This window comes from Chanos chanos, chromosome 8 (assembly GCF_902362185.1).
Source record: "Chanos chanos chromosome 8, fChaCha1.1, whole genome shotgun sequence".
Lineage (NCBI taxonomy): Eukaryota > Metazoa > Chordata > Actinopteri > Gonorynchiformes > Chanidae > Chanos > Chanos chanos.
In genome coordinates this window covers 23,493,406-23,516,017 of record NC_044502.1, presented here as the reverse complement: position 1 = coordinate 23,516,017, position 22,612 = coordinate 23,493,406, and the positions used below count along the sequence as shown (strand labels likewise).

The following is a 22,612-nucleotide window of genomic DNA, read 5'->3' as shown; positions in this document are numbered from 1 at the left end:
ACATAATCACTATCTGCATCTGAAATTGCTACTTTTACTTTCCCCAAAATGGCCTCAGCTGCATCCCTAAGCATTTTACAGTCTGTGAGTTTGGGACTCTCAAGTATCACCGTCTGACAACTGGCAGTCAAACATTTTCTCAGCCTCATTCAATGCTTTTTTACAACATATAAACGTGCATGCAGATGGGGGACGAGGAAAAGTGTTTCTCTTTTTGCAGGTCTCCCGATGTGTCTCTTGCTGTGTTGCTGCACAGATGACACTATGTCCAATAATGTTTCATCATCACATGGCAACTCATATGTTACATATTTGTCAACAAATGCAACGACTTCTTTGTCTTTGTTTTTGTCGATCTGAGGCGCATTCTCAACTCAAAATAAACAGGAGAACCTCATTGCTGAAACTTAGCTCTGTAAAAGTAGTCCACTATTTTACCAGTCGGGTGAGAAGGAGACATGAGCACGTCTTTTAAAAAGCAATGCCACCTGAAATCAAACATCCATGCATTTCATAGGTTGTCGGGCCCTAAAAAGTCTGACATTGCTACCACCCCTGACTTAATGGGTCATTTAGGTTTATCGAATAGATTAGCACATCATTTTCATTACAGGATTCCCACTCAACGTGGAACGGAGAGGACCCTTCACTCCTTAGGTCTGTGTTACGCACTGATATGTATTCCTTATCCAATGTGACTTCTAGTTTTTACCAGTGCACAGAAGATACCAGTCAAATTTTACATTCACAGAAGCCAAGTGGACTGGGCTTAGTGTACTACTTAATTAAAGCTTGAAGTAAAGTTGGAATGAAAGTGTTTGACACAGAATGATGTAGCAACATGTCTCCTTTTAAAGTACAGTGACCTTAAGCCAAGTGGTAAGAATGGAATTTAACATGACAATTCCAGCTTAGTGAGGTGGAACACATTAAACAGACCACAAATAATCTTAGGAAAATGTTTTAATTGTTTTAAATGTTTGAATTATTTCACAAAGTTTAGGCTCTTATGAACTCTGGAGTCACAACAGGTTGATAGAACATGAAAAAAGTGTACCATACAAACAGGCAGCAGTGGGGAGAAAAGGGTGAAGTCTGACACAAGGAGAGCAGAGACTGGATGGGGGGGAGGGCAGATCACATGACAGGAAAGAGAAAAGACTGGAAAAGGATGTTTAGGCAGGGTTATGGGAGAGCAGGGAAGAACTGTCCCTCTGTCTCACTATTATTCATAATTTGTTCAAAGTTAGAAGAAATAAACAAAAGAAATACATAGAATTACTGAGAATTCAAAATAATAAGCTCAAAATAATAATAAGAATCAATTGCATGAAAACTGACATGGTGGAGACAGTGAATGGCTCTGGCTTTTGGTCTGAGTTTGTGTCTGTGAGAAGTCTCTATAGAACAAGCTCAGTTTTATGATGCTCACTCTCAGCTCTGACAATGGTGCCAATTTATTTCCTCCTGCAGTTTTGCTCACTTACTCATCCCGGTGTGAATTCAGTCTGCACTCCACTCACGATAGAAATCCACAAATCTATTTATTATCACTGCTTTCTTACTTGAAAGCTACTGTTGTAAGGCTCCATACGAAAATACACATGAACACAGCCTAAGTGGAGAATTAAGTGCTGCTTGTTCTATGGTAACTCCTATCTTATGGTAATTAGTTGGCATTTTGTGCTCTGAGCACATTCTACAGAAACAGTAAATAGCTGAAACAATTTTTAACAAAATTGTCCTGTTCTTTTAAAGTGGTGTGCAGAGTGTGCAGCTATAGCAATCAGAGGTGCATGAAAGTCCTGACAGGGAAGTTTTGGTTCTTGTACAAGATGAACTGTGGTTTACCTCACTGGAATACTGAGTGCACTGGTGCTGATTCTGTTGGCACCAGTGGTGTGTGGGGTTTGCGAAGTATATTCATATCTTTGTGTTGACTCTTTTCTGCTTATTACAATTAAGAGGGGATGTTAGTTTGGACATGTCTGAATGACTATTATGGACATTTTTTTGTCGAACTAAACTATATGTATAATTATATAAATATATATTTGTAATGTGTTTTGTTTGTGTAGGGTGTTAGTGTGTATAGTGCACATTGTGTCTGCTATGTGTGTGTTGCTGTTTTCATGAGTGTGAGTATAGTGTGTGTGAGAGTAACCTGTAGGGATATGTTCAGGGATGTGTAGTGATATCTGACTGTAGCTTGTGAGTTTGAATGGTGTGTTTCACTTCAGTAGTTTACTGGCTCTGGCATTGTTGAGTGGTTACTATGGAAATGTTCTAGAATAGGACTGTAAAGCTGTGTGTGCGTGCATGTACTGTGACTAATGTTAATGGAATGTGTTTAATATGTATGGTGAGTGTTGTGTTACATGTTGTGTTTATTCTATAAGTGTGTGCGTCCATGTGTTCCACATGAGTAAATTTGCATATGGTGTGTTTAAGCTTTAATAGATTAAGTACTGTGAAGAGAATGGCTTCTGAGCATTGTTGTATTATTACTATGACAACATCAGTACAGACCAGTGAAAAGATGGTCAGAATCACTGAAGAGTATGTTGAAGAGTGCTGAAAAGCTTGTAAGAGTTTAAACAATGAAGAACCATTTAATAAGTGTGACAGTGTTGATGGAGAGAGAGAGAGAGAGAGACAGAGAGAGTATGTTCAAAGAAGAGTTGATTGGTTTCTAGCAACTCTGTTGTTTGAGCCAGTCTAGGCAGGATCTGAGCATTGATGGCATTGTGACACAGTCAGCTGCTGGTTTTGGAATACTAAAATTGCATCAAGAAATCTCCTACCGCACACACAAAAATTCAAGCATGATTTCCAACTGCGGTAGAGTAACCAGGACATATATGCTATGTGTTGTGTGCGCTTGGTGTGCATTCAATCTGTCTGTTATGCATAGTGTGTATTTTTCTAAGAATGAAGTATACAGCGTGCAGACATGTGACCAGTGTAGGTGTACCTAATACATGAGAGCTTTAAAAGGCTGGTTACTGTAGAGAGATAGGGAGCTGAAATGTCACAAGGGCAGCAATCCGGAATGGAAATCCTGAAGCAGTGCGCTTGTGTACACTTGTTCTGTGTTTAATGTTAGAGTGATGTGTGTAATAATATAGGTCAGTTTCAATTTCAGCACTACCAGTATAGACAATTACTGGGACACAGGAACACTGTGACATCATCAACTCTAGTGCTGGAACATTGACAAAGTTTGAAATTCTGAACATTCTGCTGAGTCTTAGAAAAATTTACACTAGAAATCACTCACCATGTAAAAAAAAGTTCAGAGTATCACTAGAAAAGCAACAGCAACCAACTTTAATATGGTTCAGACCTATTTTTGAGGCAGGACACAAGGAAGAGGAAGAAGAAACAGCGAGATCAATAAGTAGGCCCCTTTGAGACAACTTAATAATAAAGGAAATACTTGACAGAACAAACCAACATAGGCACTTTTTATACTGGTGCACAAACTGGTGGCAAGCAGAACTGTTTATATTGATAAGAGACCCAATGATTCCTCCAATGCTGTGCAAAAGTGTAAGGCAGATTCCTTTATTCACAAACTAATGTTACTGACAGTCGTTCCATTTTAAATGATCAGAAATATCAACTTTTAAACCATAACAAATAAAATCAGCATTTTTCACAGAGCCTAAATGCTGTGCATATGCTTTGGTATAATTTGATCACAGCTCGTCCTTAGTTTTGAAGGCATCATGGACCAGGATAGTGTCTGCTCTGCATGGAATGGCTGCTGCCAGTGAAAGCTGGAAGGACACATCAAGAAAGTAAGAGACAAATTTCTTCACTCTCTCACATCAGAAAACATGTCATATTGCACTACTATTCCCCAATGCCTTTTTAAAGGTGTTCTAGGCCTAGGGAGGGCAACAGCACTGCAACAGAGCATGGAGGGAAAGACTGGGCCTGAGAGAGGGTTGATCTGGACACTCAGTCAATACCCATACTGTACTACACGGCTGAAACTGTATAGAAATGACAAATATCCGGCTAAATATACTCAACACCACAAACAGCTCATTAAAGCTTATCCCAGATCAATAGACTTGTCACAAAGAAAATATTTCACCCGCATTGCACTTTTGAATCCTTTAAAAAAAAGTTTTTCCTTGTTTTTTTTTTATTCTAGAAATTACATGAAGGGTCCTCTGACAACATTAAGTCGTGTGTCCTTGCACAGAGGTCATATCAACTGCTCACTTCATGCTGAAAACAAAGCTTCAAAAAAGGGATTTTTCGAAGGCCAGATAGAATTTGTGTTAACACCCAGAGAGATATTTGCTCCATTTTGTGAACCCTGTACAAGCTTTTTCTTATACTGGATGTATAACCAATTAACTCTCAGTGGCAATAAAACCCAAAACATTCATACATACACATGATATCTGTGATGTGAGATAGTTGCACTAAAATGTCAAGTATTTCCCAGATTTTCAAAACTTTTTAAAAGAATGTATATACACAGAAAGAGGCCATGTGGATGTGCATGTTTATGCATGTATACATGCAACTACCAAAACAACAACAAAAAATCTTCCAACATTAAGGCTCTTGGTAGGGTGCTGGCCCACCTTGGGCTGCCAAAATATCGTCACTGTGCTTGGCACACATTGTGTCTGCTACTCTGCTGGAAAGGAGTAACAGTATTCTTCAACAGGAGGGGTTAATTGTGGTTTACAGGGGTTAACTGTTGTGGAAAACATTGTCTCAAGTGTCCTTCAAAATCAGGTCTTCTCTCAGAAATGAGTAGAGTGAAGCAGCCATGGTATATGGATCCCTAAACCACAGCAGGAAAATGCACTCTGCATCATAGCTGAGCCTCCAGAACTCTTCGACATGTTTTAAATACTAAAATCAGCTTCTAAATCTGCATAGAACCACCTGCCTTCAAAAGAATTTTTATACCTAATTGGTCAGTTGTTTCCTTCAGTTTTGGCAGGTATCTATAAATAAGGATGTCAAAATGTAGTTTTCCTGTTCTACTGTGACTTTTTTTTTCATTTCCAGATACGATAGAAACCCAGGGCAATTGCCAAGCACGAGAAGATGCACGCTGTAAAAGATGAAGAAAAAAAAATTATCATCCATGGAACAGTAGAATAATTCTTCACGAGACCGTTTGAGACCTATAAACTGTGCCATTAGACCTGGCCATTCAGGAAATTAGGCTTTGCTTTGTTATGTTTTCCAGATATGAGATTCTCTAGCAAGACTGAGATCAGTGTCTAAAGCAGTTTTTCAAAACCTCAATTTTAAGATTTCAGAAAAAAATCTTTAGCTCCTTACCTGCAAGATATCGAATTGTTTCAAGTTTGAGTGATTCCAGAAGGGTTTTCAAAGAAGCCACCTCTACATCGATCTTTTTGGTAGTTTCCACTGTTCTGAATTCAATGTCAGAATTCTGTTTGTTTGACAAGAAACATGGTCATGCTAGTCAGCTGATCAGCCATGAAAATAATTTGGTATTTCATAACAATTCTTTCAGAAGAGAACAAAATTAATGCCTTTCCAGTACATTAAATACATGTTAAAACAGTAGCATACCTTCTTCTGGAACTCTGTGCTGACTTCCATTAGTTTCTTTTCTTGCTCTGTAAACTGTTCATAAAGAGACATATTAGAATATCTTCACCTGATAATCATGGTCAAAAGGATTTTACCCTGTACTGTTGATTAATTGGTATTTGTCATTCTATAACGATGTAATAAGAAATTCACTTGCCATGTCATTTACTCTGCTTCGCTCCAAATTAATATCCAACTTCGCATCTGCTCGGATTTTTTGACTTTCCTCCTACGATAAAATTAGCAGGCCAAAATGCACTAGACATGTTTAAACAAACAGACAAATAAGAAAAGACTGCTGAAATTAGATTTTTTTTTTTTTTAGTTCAGTTGCAGGTCTTGAAAAACTTACCATAAGTCTGTTTTTTAGTTGTTCAAGTTCTGTTTTCATTTTCTGTGTAAAAAGACCATTTATTACTTATCTATACTGAGTAGACGAATGTGCAGGACATCAATGAAAGGCAAAAAATTCTTTTCCCGATGGTGAATCTGCTTCACTACACAGCCAGCAGAAATCCACCCAAAGCAGGGTGGGGATGCGGATCAGAGATAAATTGCAAAAGGCTATTTAATGTTTCATATTACCATTCAAAATGCGATACCGAATCACCATGGTTTTGGAATTGTCCGTCACAACAAACGGTACACGAACTATCCTTACTGCATTTTCTGAACGCAGATTGGCAAATTCACTTTTCTCAAGGATGACCATGTCTTTCCTAATAGAGTCCAGATGTGCCATTATCTGTTGAAGAGCAATTTCCTGAAAACAGAACAAATTTGAATGAAGTTTAAATGAACGCTGAAATCTAAATGAAGACTGAACTGTCCACGATTTAGCTATTTACTGTGTTGGTGAAACTGCTCACCTGATGTGCCCCTGTCACCATATCTCTGTATACAATGTCCATATTAGCAGTGGTAAGGGTCACCAATGCAGCTACAATAATTTCTGCTTGTCCTTTTTCGAATCCTGAGAGTAAGGCATAAAACGAGATACATGTAAAATCTGTAGCCTGTTCATTTTTTTCTCATTAATCCATGCACTACCAAGAGACAGTAATATATACCCTTAGACTCCAGTTCTTGCACAACTGCGTGTGTGTCAAAGGTAAGTTTCCGTTGTTCAAGTGGTAGCAACTCCACTTTCCGCATATCGTAGTTTCTAAGAACAGCCGTTTCGTGAAACGCTGAGATAGCATATAAGAGGTTTATCAAACAGCCTTGGAAATGTTCGTGTTCAAAACAATTTACACTCATGCTCAAGGAGCAAACATCATAACTTACCTCGCCAGTCTCTCTGGCATCTGGGGTACATCTTATACAACAGACCCTGGCGGCACATGCAACCTGAACTCATCAGAGTAGCAATTAGTCTGCTCATTGAAACCGCCCAAGATGACATCCTTTAGTCAAAATACTATACAACAGAAGTGGAACAATGAGCTAGTCAAAAGCGTCGTACTAAAATGTAAAATGTAGGAATTTCTTAAGCCTGGGAGCTATTAAAAAGCTGCAGCCATCTTGGAACAGGCGTTGCCGCGGTTACACTGGAACGTTAAAATAACACTCTCAGCTCTCTCATTTGCGACACTATCGCTCAAGAGTCGTTAGTCAGGTACACTTGATCATCTAGTTGATTCATTTCCGTGACCACAACACAAAAATATCCAATGTATTTTTTCTAGGATCATGTCGCAACAGAGCAGGAAGAAGGCGTTTGTTTCGTTGTAAGGAATCAGCATAGGTTTTCAACAATGCAGTTTCTACATTGTAAAGGGAGCACAACCTCTCTCCTTTGCCTAATCAGAGCTGAATGATGCATTTTGACTAGTTAGCATACTGTTACATTAGCCAGATCTACATTTTACTGTCAGACACGAAGATTTGCATGATTCTCCTTTAGATTTTCGTTCGACTTCACTCCAAAAACTTCGGAGCACAGATATGGATACATAGATGCAGCAATGGCCGCTCCTGTATGTCGCCGATATACATCTGCACGTCCGCCATATTGGAGCGGTCAAGATCCGCTCGTAAACAAATACAATCTGTATTGAGGGATGCAGACTTCTGTACAAAAATTGACTGTAACTGGCTTAATGCTGAACCGATTGTCATGAAATTTGGTTTGTTATAAACATGAGAAATTGACACGATACTGGTTATTCACTGGAATTAAATTCAGTCACTGGGGACGGATCTAGTCGGCTTTTGGCATGCCAAAACATTAACCTTCTGAACAGCCACAACTTCCTCTGGGACATGCCGGCTCCGTTCTGTGAATAGGCAACATCAAGTGTAAATTATTTAGAATTTCAGATTTTGTGGGTTTCTCCAAAAATTGTAGAAAATCTAATCAAAAATATAATTCCTACCTGATGCCCTGATGGAATTGAACAGGAGCTTTAAATGGTCCTAGCTGAAGCGGCATGTGCAGACGTAACGCTGTGACTGAAGGGCAATTAGGCTAGGTTAAAATATTCTAATGTTAAAATGTGACTATAACTATGTAAGGGATCATACAGCGAGCCGATTATTATTGCAAAATAAACCCCGACAGGGTTATGCAGGACCTTGACGCAAAGCTGTATTATTCCGCTACTAGAAATCAATTATTTTACACAAAATATTAAAAATGATTTTATTGTTTCCTCTAAAAACAAGTTCGTTATATTCTGCGCTTGGTCCATAGCAACGGTCTGCTACTAAGAAATGACACAGGTAGAATGCCATTATTGGCCAGTCACATTCGAGTGTTCAACAAAGTCTCGTAATAAATATGGATAAAAAAGGAATGAGAGAAAATAACCTTGCTCACAAGAATATTTTGGTAATAACTAGCTAATTTCATGAAAATCGGCTCAAAATTAAGCGAGTTACAGTTGATTTTGCAGAGAGGTCTGCATCTCTCAATACACATTGTATTGGTTAGCGGATCTTGACCGCTCCAATATGATGGACGCGTAGACGCATACAGCAGCGGCCAAAGCGGCATCTAACGCTGTGTCCGAAATCGCTCCCTACCAGTGGCGGCTGGTGGTCTTTGAAACAGGGGAAGCACAGTTTAGGCCTGCATCATATTATTAGTAAGTTATTACATTTTTGTTATTTATATGTGAATCCTGCCCTCCTTTCCTTTTCTAAGAAATGGTCTGTTACCCTGTCATACCAACAGGGATTCTTTTCCAAAGACTTGACCAGTTTCCTTTCAATGGCAAGCAGAGCAAGGTTACTCAAACGGTTTGGGCCCATTGTGTTGCGGCTGTATGACTTCACTCACTTTAAGCAGGAGAAGCTCCTCTCTACGCCTGCTGATGTAGCTCCAATCGTTGCATCTAAAGACATCAGCGTGTATAGCTCATGCATTGCTTTATCCAATTCCATGTCTTTAAAAAACAGTAAGAAGTCACACAGCTTCCCCCTGGTGCCCTGAAGGTCATGGTCTGAGTATAGGACTTGGAGCATCAAAGAAATGGCCATAACTTTTAAGCAAATTTTGGAATGCCTCCTCAGGAAACACCTGACTCATTTCATCAAATTTGCTTGGATTGTTTAGTTCAAGGAAGTGCATACATTCCAAACTGGAAAAGCACTGAGAAATCTGCCCACTAAGATTGTGTAAGATGGCCATGTACAGATTTCTGTAATGCTCCTGGGGGTCCTGCAACTGTGACATACACCGATGCTTTCTCCTAGGTTCATTTTGAGGATCTGATGTGAGATTTGCTGCCTTTGCATACACAGCTTTGAAAGCCTCTTCTGACCTCTTCTCCTTTGCAAAAGCAAGAAGACTCTCAGTTCTGTGTTTGCAATAGAGAACATCCATAGCCCTCTGCTGTACAATGTCAAAGACCACATCAGTTTCTGAGAAAATTTGTTCATATGTATTCAACATAAAAACAAACTCAAAGTCCTCCAATGTCCTGATGAAGCCTTTGGCAGCATTGAGTGTGTCCTCCTCTACTATGGTCTCATCCTCTAAAATCCTTTCAGAAGTCTGCAGGAGCCCATCATAGTTGTTGGCCACAGTGCTTACTACCCGTGAGGTAAAGTTCCACCGAATAGGTGCATTTCTGGGCAGTCGTGAACATCCTGCAGACTCAAGAAAGGCCATCCTCTTAGTGGATTTAGCAAAAAATGTGGAAAACCCAGAGAGTGTTGCAAAAAACACTCTGGATTCAGGCAAGCATTTTGCCCCTTGGGGTAACACCAGGTTTAATCTGTGTGCATAGCAGTGCACAAACATTGCATTCGGCGCAATTTCTTTAACTTTTGCCTGAAGTCCATTCAGAGAGGAAGCCATGACAGCAGCCCCATCATATGTTTGAGCCACAAGTTTTTCTTTGTAATTGTATCCCTGCATGTGTTCATTTAAAACATCAAAGACAGACTGGGCATCTCGCCCTGCTTAAACATCAAAAAATCCAAGAAATCGCTCCTGAATTTGGCCTGCAGCATCTACATACCAAACTATAAGACAGTTGTGCATGACATGAAAAAAAGGGAGCAGCTTGAATTTCGTCTTTGATTACATCGATGACGGTGGCTGTGATGGCAGAAATGAAATCATTCTGAATGGAATGGGACATGCCAGAAAACACAGAAGATGACTGGAAGTGAGTAGCTAAGACATCATCATACTTGGCTAACATTTCAGTGAATTCTCTGTAATTCCCTTTGTTGGCAGATTCATTACCCTCATCGTGGCCTCTGAAAGTCAGCTCTTGACGACCAAGCAGTGAAGTGACATCAGTAAGGCGGTTCAGATAGGCCCTGTTTTTTTTCACTGTTTCATTGTGCTTGGCCACCTGAATGCATACACCATCATCAATTGCATGTTCCGCTCTGACCCTGCCAAGTAAACTTAACCGTGCACACGAACTCAAGTGTTCTTTGCTTTTTTTGTGTCTTTTGTATGCCCTGTCAAAGTTAGCCAAATCCCCAAAACCCACTTTTGACCAAACAATACATCCCTGAGATGCTTTCAAGAGACATGGCCAACAGTACATTTTGTTTGTCAAAGTACTTCCAGTCAACCAGTTCACTTTGGTATACCAGGAAAGCTGAAACGATCGTTTTTTGCTCCCTGACTTTTGGACTAAATAATGTTGGGCATTGATCTGCCCTGTCGTTTAATTCTTAAGTTCTCCTCGTAAGGAAGACTATCAAAGGACCTCGCCAAAATCAGGTCGACAACGTTAGCCATATCTGCCATTTTGCACCTGCTAGCTAGCTAGCTGGCTAGATTTCCTGTTTCCCTCTCTAGCTTAAAACAAACGTTACTAAAGTGAATCGAACGCACGTAACAAACTCAAGAACTTTATATTTACAGTTTTATTTACAATATGTACAAAAAAGAAATGTGAGAAAAAGAAATACGTATTGCTAAGAAATTACACAGAAAATGATCAGAAGCTTATATCTCGACTTCACCCGCGAACGCTCCGCATCGACTGAGCTAATTCCTCCGATGCCGGTGTATAATTTTAAAACGTTCTCAGTCATGTTCATTGCCATGACATTTGAAAGAGGTCCAACCCCTTTGAGTTCCTCCAATCATCACATACAACAGTCCGGCGTCCGGGCGCCACAAAACCAAACCTACTGTCCAATAGACGTGCAGATATTTTTTTCAAGGCAAAACTCACTCTGAACAGTCTCATTGCCATTGACGCCGTGCGTCCGGAAATGATGTTTTAAAAGCATGTTGTCCAATAAATGTCCAGCTTTGCTCTGTTGGAAACGAGGCATACTCTGAAGTGCCATAGAACCCCAGGGACGCATGGCATCAATGGGTTTAAATGGACTGTGCTTCCACGGGCTTCTATGAGAAAAAAATATCACGTTATATTATGGCGATCAGCGAGAAAATACTGCCGTGCTGAGCCACTACTAACCATGAAGTTGAGCACATTGTAGTCCAAAACATCGTTTTGAAACAAGAGAGTAAAGTAATGTAATACAATTTTACATATTTAACTGACGAATTTTTTTCGTTACAATGTAGAGGAGGCCGGGCTTCCCGTGTAGTCTTAGAGTAGTCGCCTCTGTACCATATCTAATGCACTACGGAGGGAAGAATTTATACTGTCGGTCAAGTCATTCAAAGACCCTTGCTGATCAATAAAAGAGTTGAGAAGAGTAGGGAGCACGTCAGCTACGAACCGTGGTAGAGACAACTGACATGAACGGGAGAGTTACTTGGAAAGTAGGGGTGTGCCGGTACACCACGGTTTGGACATTAAGGCTCGGTACGAGTTTGGTACAACGGGAAAAAAGCAAAACAAACAAACAAAAAGCATAAGGCTAGGTTTCTTTCATTTATTTTGAACAGACAGCAGTGCAAGTTATAGTTTGTTTCACCTAGTGCGGTATAGCCACCCCTGTGATACTTGGTACAGCCTGTAGTGCATTACAGGTGCCTCAGAATGGAAATCACGATTTTCCTTGCCCTTTTGAATTCACTGAGATGAATGTGCTATGGAAACATTGTCAGAGTATGAAAACATACGTTCTCCTCCTACAGCCGTAAGATCCATGTGAAGAAAACAAGCCTTTCTACAAGCCGTTCTGAATTCCTTGTGTTTGTGACATCACAACTGCACATGGCTACCGACAGCGGTGTGTAGCCTATCGTACTTATTGATAGCCAGCATTTCCATCTATTTTTCATTGGAAAATGCGATCTACTTCTTACTACAATGTACCGTTAAACAAGGACATAAGGTCCTTGAAAACTTCGTCTTATGAAGACGTCGTCGTATGTTTGCACCACAATCACATCCCATATCTTAGAGAGAAGAGAACAAACCAAGGAGAGAGTGAACTGAGAGACTCGCGTTTCTGAAATTTGGTACCGCATTACGTTCATCAGTCTTCGCACATAGGCTAGCGCGTATTCTCCGTACGACTGCATGCACCGAACCGTAACGTCCGCGTATCGTGACGGTTCGGGATTAACACACTTACCGTTACACGCCTATTGGAAAGTAATAGGAAAATGGTCTGAGAGGGCAGCGGCGTAGGGAGTGATGACTACGTGACAAACATCTAGTTGGCTAGCTAGAATAAGATCTAAAGTGTTGTCTCTGGAATGAGTGTGTTCGTTTACATATTGGTTAAAGCCAAAAGTGTCTATGATAGCTGTAAAAGCTTTATTAAGAGAATCTCTAGGTAGAATAACAGAGATAAATTCAAAGAACTCATCTAGAAATTGACTGTAGGGTCCTATAGGGTCCAGGGAAAAATGAAGAGGACTCGTTACTCCCGAGTCATAGGCTACAGAAGAGTAGTTCAAAATGAACGAATCGTTCACGAACGACACATCACTAGTTGAGATATGGCGAGTTTAATTTGTGTTTCAAGGCAGCCGGGTCGCTACTCACCTGTTTGCTTGTTGTCACGTTATATTTAGGCCTTTCGTATTACACTTCATTGGGAAATCGTGCAGTAGCACAGTAGCCAGCCAGCAATATAAGAGGTCTGATTCTGAAGGTTTTGCTAGTTTGGACAGCATGTGTTTAGTGGTAAAATGCGTTCCATAACGTGTTATTTCTTATCAGTAATATTATTTATTTTGTTGTTTTGTGTCTATTTCAATAATAAACTACAGCGAAAATATATTATTGTTTTGTATTTGCTTCAAAATATATTACATATACAGTACAGATTCATAACTGAACAGCCTTACACATTCCCAGCCTTATATAACTTATCTGGGACTGTTCTGTGCACAACAGTGGTTTCTGGCACGCATTATTGTCTGCTTACAGCCCCAGCAGACACTGACAAGAAACAGCAATGTCCAGGCACACCAGCTGATTATGTCTTCTGACAGCCCGAGAGTAGTCTGCAACTTAGAAATCTTCAAATAATAAATACAATAATACAATTTGATAAATGCCAAACTCTTCAAAGGTGTAATCATAAAGTATGATGCAGTTTGTTAGAAGATTCTATTTTACATTCTCTTTGAATATTGGTTGCTATAGTTCAGCAGGTTACACTGTAGTTGGCATTCTAACATCTTGATCCATGTGCCCCTTTTTAAATTTGAGCACCTGCCCCTCTAAAGGTCTCTGCATGGCCCTGGAATGCAGTTGATGTAATTTAAAATGTAGGGTAAGGAAAAGTCGCCACAAGAGTTTTATATAGGTCTCGTGATCAGCAGAACGAAGGAAAAAAGCATGTGAAGGAGATGTGTTGGTGAGCAGAGTGTTATCAAGGACACCAAAGAACAAAAGTACGCAGGGGAGTGGTGGAGAGTCAAAGTCTCTCAGTGAAAAGGGAAACATGCTGTATCCATATGGGCTTATGTCACAACCTGGATTCTTCTCCTATTGACTCACACAACCACACATTACCACTACACATCGTTATCACTCTTCTTTACAGTTCATAGATTGTTTCATAGAAAACACAAGGTGCTTCATAATGGATTTAATGACGCTTTCCACACAATCAGAACTGACCAGTTGACATATCATGCACTAAAACAGCCTGGATCTGATTGGTTTTGGTCAGAAATTATTACATTTTGGCGCGTTTCAGGATACAGTACAGACTGAAATAATTTACGGCATCTAAGATATAGATTACTAACATATTATGTAAAATATAACATGAAATAATTTGTAAATAATAAAATTGAAATTATTTTTGTCTGATATTCCTGTTTGTAAGCATGAAATCTTCAAGCCCAAACGTAATGGGTTTGAGTGTTGGGTTGGAACACAGCGCTACACACCCAGCGACTCTCCAGATGGACCCTTGCCCGTCGCCTGTCTAAGCGATGTGAGCTTTAATAACATGATGAGTGTGTAATTATTTATCGTGTTATTTAGTAATCATTATGTTACATGATAATGTATGTCATCTTAAATATATTCAGTTGTACTTTTCCAGTTGTACATTTTATTTGAAAGTTGTCACTCACAGGTCAGAAACCTTAAGCAATAAGTGTTGTAAGGGCTAAGCCAGTCGAGCAAACCCAACTGTGAAATGTGCAGCCTGAGAACCACATAAAAATATGACTTTGTCTCTGTGTAGTGTATCAAAATCAGTTATGCAGTAACATTCTTAGTTTATTTCAAAGTTCGCCAGAATGAAAATCTGGTGCACAAACTAAAAGCAATATTTTGATTTAATCAAAACTGGCTGATAAATAAAACAACATGACGGCAATGTTCAACAAACAAAAAGGGTGAATATTTTATTGGCAACATTTTACCAAATTTTTAAAAATCTGCCAACGAGAAACACAAGGCAAATAAATAAACCTGTCTGCAACACTGAGAAGTGTCAGTTTTCAGATGTAGGGGTTGCACAGCTTTACCGAAATGGGGCCAGCTTCTCTCTACCCGCCAACCCCCAGTTTATTTTTTAACGGAGTTACTCAGATTACAGAGAGAGAGATGGGTTATATATTGAGTCTTTCGTTGCTCTGGCCAGACTGCCACAAGTGAAGAAAAAATGGTGATGCATTAAGTCAACTTCGTTGCTTAATAAACTTGTTTTTCGATACACTGTGTGCGCACAAAACAGTCCCGTTGTTGCAATATACAATAGCACGCACTACTACAGTTTAGAAAGTGGTGAAGACGTCTATTAGATTTACTTTCTCATGGAGTGCAGCAATGTTGGCGATAAATCACACTGTAAAAAATGATCTTGTTATTTAGTTATTTCAACTCTGGTTTTTTTTGGTTGATATGACTAAATTCTATGAGATTGTCCAGACAACAAGGAAGATTAAGTTTTCATTGCCTCAACTTCATTGTAACTTTAATAAATAAGCAATATTGTTGTTTCAACTAAAAATTGCATGTTGAAACAATTACATTACACATTATATGCACTATATTACCACCTACACTGTAAAAAAGGATTTGGGGTTTTAGTCAGGTGGACTACTGCAATCAAGCTGATTGAACTTATTGCACATTTCAACAAAATATGAGTTACAACAACTCCAACTTGAAAAAAGACTTGAAAACTCATTGTAATTTGTTCAGTTAACTTCAGAACATACGTCAGCCTCTGCATTTTGTGTCATACACATGTGCCCGTAATGTTATGTCATTACCACAGGCACAGTCTTGCACACTCTGAAATCCAAACTAAACATGAAATGTGCATCAAAACATGTGGTGACAGGCTGTCTGAGACAGAGACTAGATGATTAATTTGCATTTCCTACTGATGAACTGGCTAGACTAAAATTAAATGCACTTACTTGATAACAGTGATTGAGTTCTGTTGCTGTTACTTCCTGGTTTGTACAGGGCATGCTGGGAGTGGAATTTTGTTGTGCAGTAATGTTTGTTAAAGAGTTTTTCTTGCTTAAGAAGATTACTGTTCTGTAATGTGTTTTGTGTGTGTGCTTGTTATCTGCAGTTTATCTACCCAGGGAATGACTTAAATGTGTGTTACCGTTTGGAAGCTGACTAGTGCACATGGCTATGTCTCAGTGATGTGACTCTGTGTAAGTTAAGTCTTATATATTAAGTGTTGTGTGTTTATTGCAATGCAATGCAGCACAATGGTGAGTGAGAAGTCCCTAATGAACAAAACTTAATGAACTGTGTTATTGCTGAACTTGTGCTTCTGACTTTGCTACAATATGTCTGGAATGGGATAAACATCAGATGTTTGTGAGTTGATTGAGCTGCTACTGTAAAGAAAAACTGTTTTCTCAAAGAACTGCAGAAAGGAAGGTATTTTATGTTGAGCAAACTGGATTCATATTTGTACAAATTTGATAAAATAAGGTCAATGAATGTCTTTTTCAGGTTTTTTTTTTTTTGGCCCACAGACAGACGGACAGACAGGACAGACCTACAGATAGAAGAATGATGAGACATAACAACAACAAGCAAAAGGACAGACAGGCACATAAAAACACAAGCATGACAAGACTAAGTTGGCAGACAGACAGACAAACAGACTAACAGACTGACATCACTGGCCATAATGGGACATGACAAAACCAAGCAGGTGGACGGACAGACAGACAGAGAGACTGACATAACAAGACAAGACAAGACCAAGTATTGCATACAATGGGTTGTGTGGAAGTAATGGGGAAGTATGTGTGTGGATGTGGGAGGTACGAGATCCGAGTGCAAGATGATGAAAGGGAGAAAGTAAGATTTCGTAGGGGGATTGTAATGTGTGTGTGTGTGTGTGTGTTTGTGTTAGTGTTGGTGGAGTTAGTTAATAGGGTAGTCTAGTGAACTCATAAAAGAACCCCAAATGTTTTCAAAGTGTGAGATTTGATGCTGGGATGAAATTTGTTCCATGGATATATAATCTTTGAGGAGGTTTAACCATTGTGTGATGCTTAATGTATTCCTAGTTTTCCAGTTTAGGAGGATTATTTTCTTGGTGATAGTTAAGGCGATGAGTATAGTTTTTGGGTTCTGGATTGGTGGTTTAATTACTGAGAGATCTCCGAGTACACAGAGGGATGGTGATAGTGGAATGCTACAGATCATAATAAGAGAAATTTTGTCAATGACTTGTTGCCAGAAATGTTGAGTTGGAGGGCATAGCCAGGTTGAGTGGAGATAATTATCTGGGATGTTTAGTGAGCAGTGTGAGCATGTGTCATAGTCTGTGAGTCCCATTTTATATATCCTGTGCTGAGTGATGTGTGCTCTGTGTATTACCTTGTACTGTATTAGTTGTAGGTTGGTATTTTCTGTCATTGTGAAGGTGCTTCTGCAGATTTGGGTCCAGAATTCAGTATCAGATGTAAGTGATAGGTCTTTTTCCCATGCTTTAATTGAAATGGAGATTGTTGAGTCTGTGGTGGATATTAGTTTGTATAATTTTGAAAGAATCTTCTTCTGGTTGGTTATTTTTTTTATTTCTTCTACAAGTGGGTGAGGTAGTAAGTTGTTATTTGATAAACTGATTTTGGATTTTAAAATAGACTTTAATTGAAGGTATTGAAGATATTGTTCTTTCCCTATGTTGTAGTTTTGGACCAGATGTTGGAAAGTGATGAATGTGTTATTATGGAAAAGATGGTGAAGGTGCGTGATACCCCTTTGTTTCCATGTGTTGAAGATAAGTGGTGTCTTGTTGAGTAGAAAGTCAGGGTTGTGCCAAATTGGAGTGTATTTACAGGGTTTCATTTCAGATTTGAAGATTTTGTTAATTTTCCACCAGGCTGTCGGAGTTGTTGAAATTACTGTGTTATTAAAGCAGTTATGGTGTTTTATCTTGTTGCTGAGAAACGGGAGGTCAGATATTGATATTTCTTTACATTCTGATTGTTCTATTTCTAACCATGAGTTGTTCTGCCGGTTTGGGTAAATCCAATTGGTGATATATTGTAGCTGATTTGCCAGATAGTAATTTTGGAAGTTTGGGGCTTCTAATCCTCCTTGAGTTTTGTGTTTCTGTAATGTGGCCAGTTTGATTCGTGGTGTTTTATTTTTCCAGTAGAATTTGCTTCTTATGGAGTTTAATGAGTTGAACCATTTAGTGGTGGGCTGGGTTGGAATCATTGTGAAAAGGTAATTGATTTTTGGTAATATGATCATTTTTACAGTTGCTATTCTGCCAATTAATGAGAGAGGTAAATTTATCCAGCGGTTTACGTCGTCTTCTACTGTTTTTATTAATGGGGTGAAGTTTAGGTGGAACAACTCTGACAATCTGGTGGAGATGTTAATTCCCAGATACTTAATGTTTCCAGTAGGGATAGGAAAAGGTGGGTTTTGAGCTGCAGCATTCCAATCATCACCACATACAGGTAGAATTGTTGATTTGGTCCAATTTATAGCGTAGTCTGAGAGCTCGGAGAATGAGTTAATAACCTTGACGGCTTTTCTTGTAGAGAGTTAGATGGTTTTTGTAAATAAAGCAATACATCATCTGCATAAAGGCTTATCTTGTGGTGAGTGTGGAGGGTTTGGATTCCTTTAATGTTGTTGTTTTGACGTATTGCAGCAGCGAGAGGTTCGATGAATAAGGCAAAAAGCGACAGAGAGAGTGGGCATCCTTGTCTGGTTCCCCTGTGCAGTGTGAAGCTCTGTGATGTTAACCCATTAGTAACAACTGTGGCCATTGGTGAACTGTACAGAATTCTTATCCACTGGAGGAATGACTCTCCAAAACCAAGTCTGTGTAGTGTTGCAATTAAGAATTTCCAGTTTACTCTATCAAAAGCTTTTTCTGCGTCTAATGATACTATTATTGTTTTCAATTTGTTTTGTTTTGATACATTAATTAGATTAAGTAATCTGCGCATGTTGTTTGAAGAGTGTCTTCCTTTAATGAAGCCAGTTTGATCTGAGTGGATTAATGATGGGATGACAGTTTCAATTCGGGTGGCTAGTGCTTTGCTGATGATTTTGATATCTGTGTTGATGAGCGATAGGGGGCGGTAGCTGGAACAGAGAGTTGGGTCTTTTTCAGGTTTCAGTAGTACTGAGATGAGGGCAGTGTTCATGTGAGGTGGGATTGCTGAGTTTTGTTTAATATTGAGTACCATTCTGTGCAACAGTGGTGAGACTGTATTCCAAAAATGTTCATAAAATTCGGCAGGAAAGCTGTCAGGTCCTGGAGCTTTATTGTTTGGCGTCTTATTAACTGCTTTGTGGAGTTCATTAGGTGTTATTGGTGTGTCCAGTTCATCTGCTTGTTCCTTATTAAGTTGGGGAAGTTCTTTATTACTGAGGAAGGTGTTAATATCTATTAAATTGGGTTCTTTGTCAGGTGTATATAATTTGTTGTAGAATTCTCTGAATGCATCATTTATGTCTTGGGGTGACTGCATAGTGTTTCCTATGGAATTCTTTATAGCTGGTATAAATGATTTTTCTTTATTTCGTTTGAGTTGATTTACCAGATATTTTCCTGATTTGTTATTATGTTCAAAATGATCATGTCTGAGTCTTTGTATCAGGAATTGGGTTTTTTTGTTTATAATATGGTTGAGCTGTGATTTAGTTTCTGTCAGTTCCTTTTGAATTTGCTCTGTGGGGTTTTTAGCATGTGTGTCAGTCAGTGCTTTAATTTTTTGCTCAAGAATATTTTCATGCTCTCTCTCTTTTTTTTCTTGTATGATGAATATGACATAGTTCTTCCTCTCAATACTGCTTTTGCTGTTTCCCAAAGTAGGGTAGATGAGATTTCCAGAGAGTCATTAGTTTCCATGAAGGATGCCCACTCTTTTATGAAAAATGTATTAAAGTCAGGATCTTTAAGCAAGGAAGTGTTAAATCTCCATCTGGATATAGGTTGTTTGACTTGTTTGGTGATTAGATTAAATGATACAGGAGCATGATCGCTGATTATGATGGGATGAATTTTGGGATCTGCAATGTCGGATATAATCGATTTACTGGTGAGAAAAAAAGTCAATACGAGAGAAAGACTGATGGGGTGGGGAAAAATGTGAGTATTCTTTGAGTGATGGGTTTTTCAGTCGCCAACTATCGCCAAGACCAAAGTCATTCATGTATTGTTTTAATATTTCAGTGGAGTGCCAGTTTCTGGAATTAGCTGTTGTAGAAGATCTGTCCAAATTGGGATTAATAACTGTATTAAAGTCACCTCCAATTATGACTGTAGAATCTGATAAGTTAGATAGTGAGTCGAAAAATGTGTGGAAGAAAGCAGGTTTCAGTTTTCTTATCTAACCTTTTATAGTACAAATTATTTGACACAGGAAGTTGAGACATCAAAATGCAAGTTGTATGAACTAATTTAAGTGTAATAAACTTGATACTACACATTGACATAACTCAATCAAAGCAAAGAGATGACTTGACAGGATTAAGCTGAGTCAACAGATCCTTTTTTACAGTGTAGAAAAGGACTTTTGTCATGTTAACTTAAGCGATGAGTTAAGAGAATTAAGATATTTAAGGCAACCAAGTCAGTTTCTTGAAATGTTAATACAACAAGCTATATGTAGTTAAACTGAGTAAGATCTTAGTCAAGACAAATTAAAAATACATATTAATACAACTATAAACATACAAGTACAAATGTATTGTTTGTTGAGTTAACATAAACTTCAGAGTTAACTCAGTGGATCTCCATGCTCACATGAGTCGATATGATGTATAATTTCAAGTCACATTAACTAAAGATAATGTTGCGTTAATAAAAAGTCTTTAGTTGATAGAACACTGTCTGATTTAGAATATTAGTCAGATCAACATACTATCTTTATTTGATGCAACTTGATTGCTTCACTGTGCTAACTCACTATAAGATTTTCATAGAACTTGAACCAGGTTACTCACTTTTTTGAGTTAAAACAACAAATCATTTTCTACAGTGCAGTTTAAAACAGTGAAGGTCTAAGAGTGTAAATATTAGGTGGACTGAGACCCAGTAGGAGCAGGAGGGGGCCAGAAAAAGAGTTGTCCTCTTCCAAGTATGCAGACAGTGTGAGAGGAAAGACAGTTGGATTCTTTTTTATTTGGTTCATCTTTGGCCTCCTTTGTTACGTCCGATGTTGAGTTTCCAACTCTGATCTCCATTTCAATAAAGGATCACGCAGAAGATAGCAGTCGATTTTATTCTCTTGCTCTCCCTCCCTTACTTACATGCAGCACTGAACAACTATCAGTAGCTGTTGCACATTTATAATCGACGTCACAAATAGAACGTATTACACTTAATACATGCGTACAACAAAAAGCATGGTCGTAAAACATTTAATACTGGGAACATATCATTTTAACAAATTATACCTTACAATCTAACAGACAATATACCCAATATTATAACTGATGAGAGCATGTGGGTTCGAGCCCCACGTTGGGAGCCACTCACATGCTGTCCTCTATAGGGCCGCACAGGCCTTTTCTTTCTGAACAAAGAGAACATGATGTTTCTTGCAATACAAAGGATTGTATAGTTATATAGCTGTTAATATAAACGATTACATTGATTCACCCCTATAATAATGAATACATTATAGTTACATTGTTTATCATGGTTACTACAGTGGTTAGCTTAAAGGAGAGTAGTATTTTTCCAACAAGCACATAACTTAACATCCGAGGACGTATATCTGTTTGCTACTAAGATAACTTATAAAAGTGTGTTGTTGATTAGCTTGTTTTATTGTCCTGTGCGTTATTTGCCCTGCTGTCCTGTCCTGTGCGTGTGTGCGACAGTATATGCGAGAGTGTGAATGGTGCAACTTCATGTTGCGCGTTTCTTTGGTCCTCCCTTTCATTATGACAGGAAGGCTGGATGCCTGTCCTACGAATACGTGCTCCGTCGGGATTGGCAGAGACGGTTATTTAAACGCGGCCAGACCGCCATGGTGAGAGGAGTTCTTCTCCCGACTTCAGACGCTCGCATTGTTGAACCCCTGTTGTATTAAACTTACTGTATTTTTGTTGTTGCCATCCCTTATTTCGTTTTGACCTTCTGGTTGGTTGTAGGTCTGTATATGTTTTTTGTGTACGTAGTATATTTTCGATTTAAGCTTTACTTCTTTCTGTTTGTCTTAGTTTCTGGGGGACGTATGGAGGATGGGTGCCATTTGTTTTCTTCCTTGTTTTAATTCTGTTTTTCCTTAGTGAGGAAGTTTGGGAAGTTCTTTGTCTTTCATTTACATCTATTTTGGTGTTCAGAGGGGTATTCCAGAAAGCGGGTTTAGTGAAAACTCAGAGTTAGTAGTAAATATAGTAAACCTCCTCATATAAGAGTAATAGTAAACCTCCTAATAGAAGAGCCCTATGGCTTAGTTTTTCTAGGGGAATGAAGCCACAGTGCTCTTCTATTAGGAGTTTTACTACTTATTCTGGGTTAACTAACTCTGAGTTTTCACTAAACCTGCTTTCTGGAACACCCCGGGAAGGTAGTTTGTGTAATATGCCTATCAGTTAGATGCTGTTGTTCATTATTTTGGCCTTGCCACCAGGCTACGTTTTGCCTCTGTATTTATGAGTCTTCAAATAAAATTTCCTTTGTTAATAGCAACCGTCGTTTCTTTCAGTGCTGGGGTCGGGAAACAGGACTCCCACTT

The 22,612-nt window shown here is 38.8% G+C and overlaps 1 protein-coding gene across 1 annotated transcript; it reads right to left on the bottom strand.

Moving 5' to 3' along the window:
- Window positions 1-3,553: 3,553 nt before the first annotated feature.
- On the bottom strand, window positions 3,554-7,261 carry ccdc90b (coiled-coil domain containing 90B). The gene is made up of 9 exons (XM_030782726.1): window positions 6,889-7,261; window positions 6,672-6,791; window positions 6,471-6,574; window positions 6,263-6,364; window positions 5,954-5,995; window positions 5,759-5,830; window positions 5,581-5,634; window positions 5,323-5,437; window positions 3,554-5,089 (listed from the first exon to the last, which is right to left on the bottom strand). The coding sequence occupies exons 1-9, from the start codon at window positions 7,004-7,006 to the stop codon at window positions 5,034-5,036; spliced, it is 783 nt and encodes a 260-aa protein (XP_030638586.1). The 5' UTR covers window positions 7,007-7,261; the 3' UTR covers window positions 3,554-5,033.
- Window positions 7,262-22,612: the final 15,351 nt, after the last annotated feature.

Coding starts and splice junctions, on each gene's coding strand:
- ccdc90b (XM_030782726.1), bottom strand. CDS start 7,006: ATGTCATCTTGGGCGGTTTCAATGAGCAGACTAATTGCTACTCTGATG. Junction 6,365..6,470: donor TGGTGACAGGGGCACATCAG/GTGAGCAGTTTC, acceptor TTCTGTTTTCAG/GAAATTGCTCTTCAACAGAT. Junction 5,090..5,322: donor AACAATTCGATATCTTGCAG/GTAAGGAGCTAA, acceptor CATCTTTTACAG/CGTGCATCTTCTCGTGCTTG.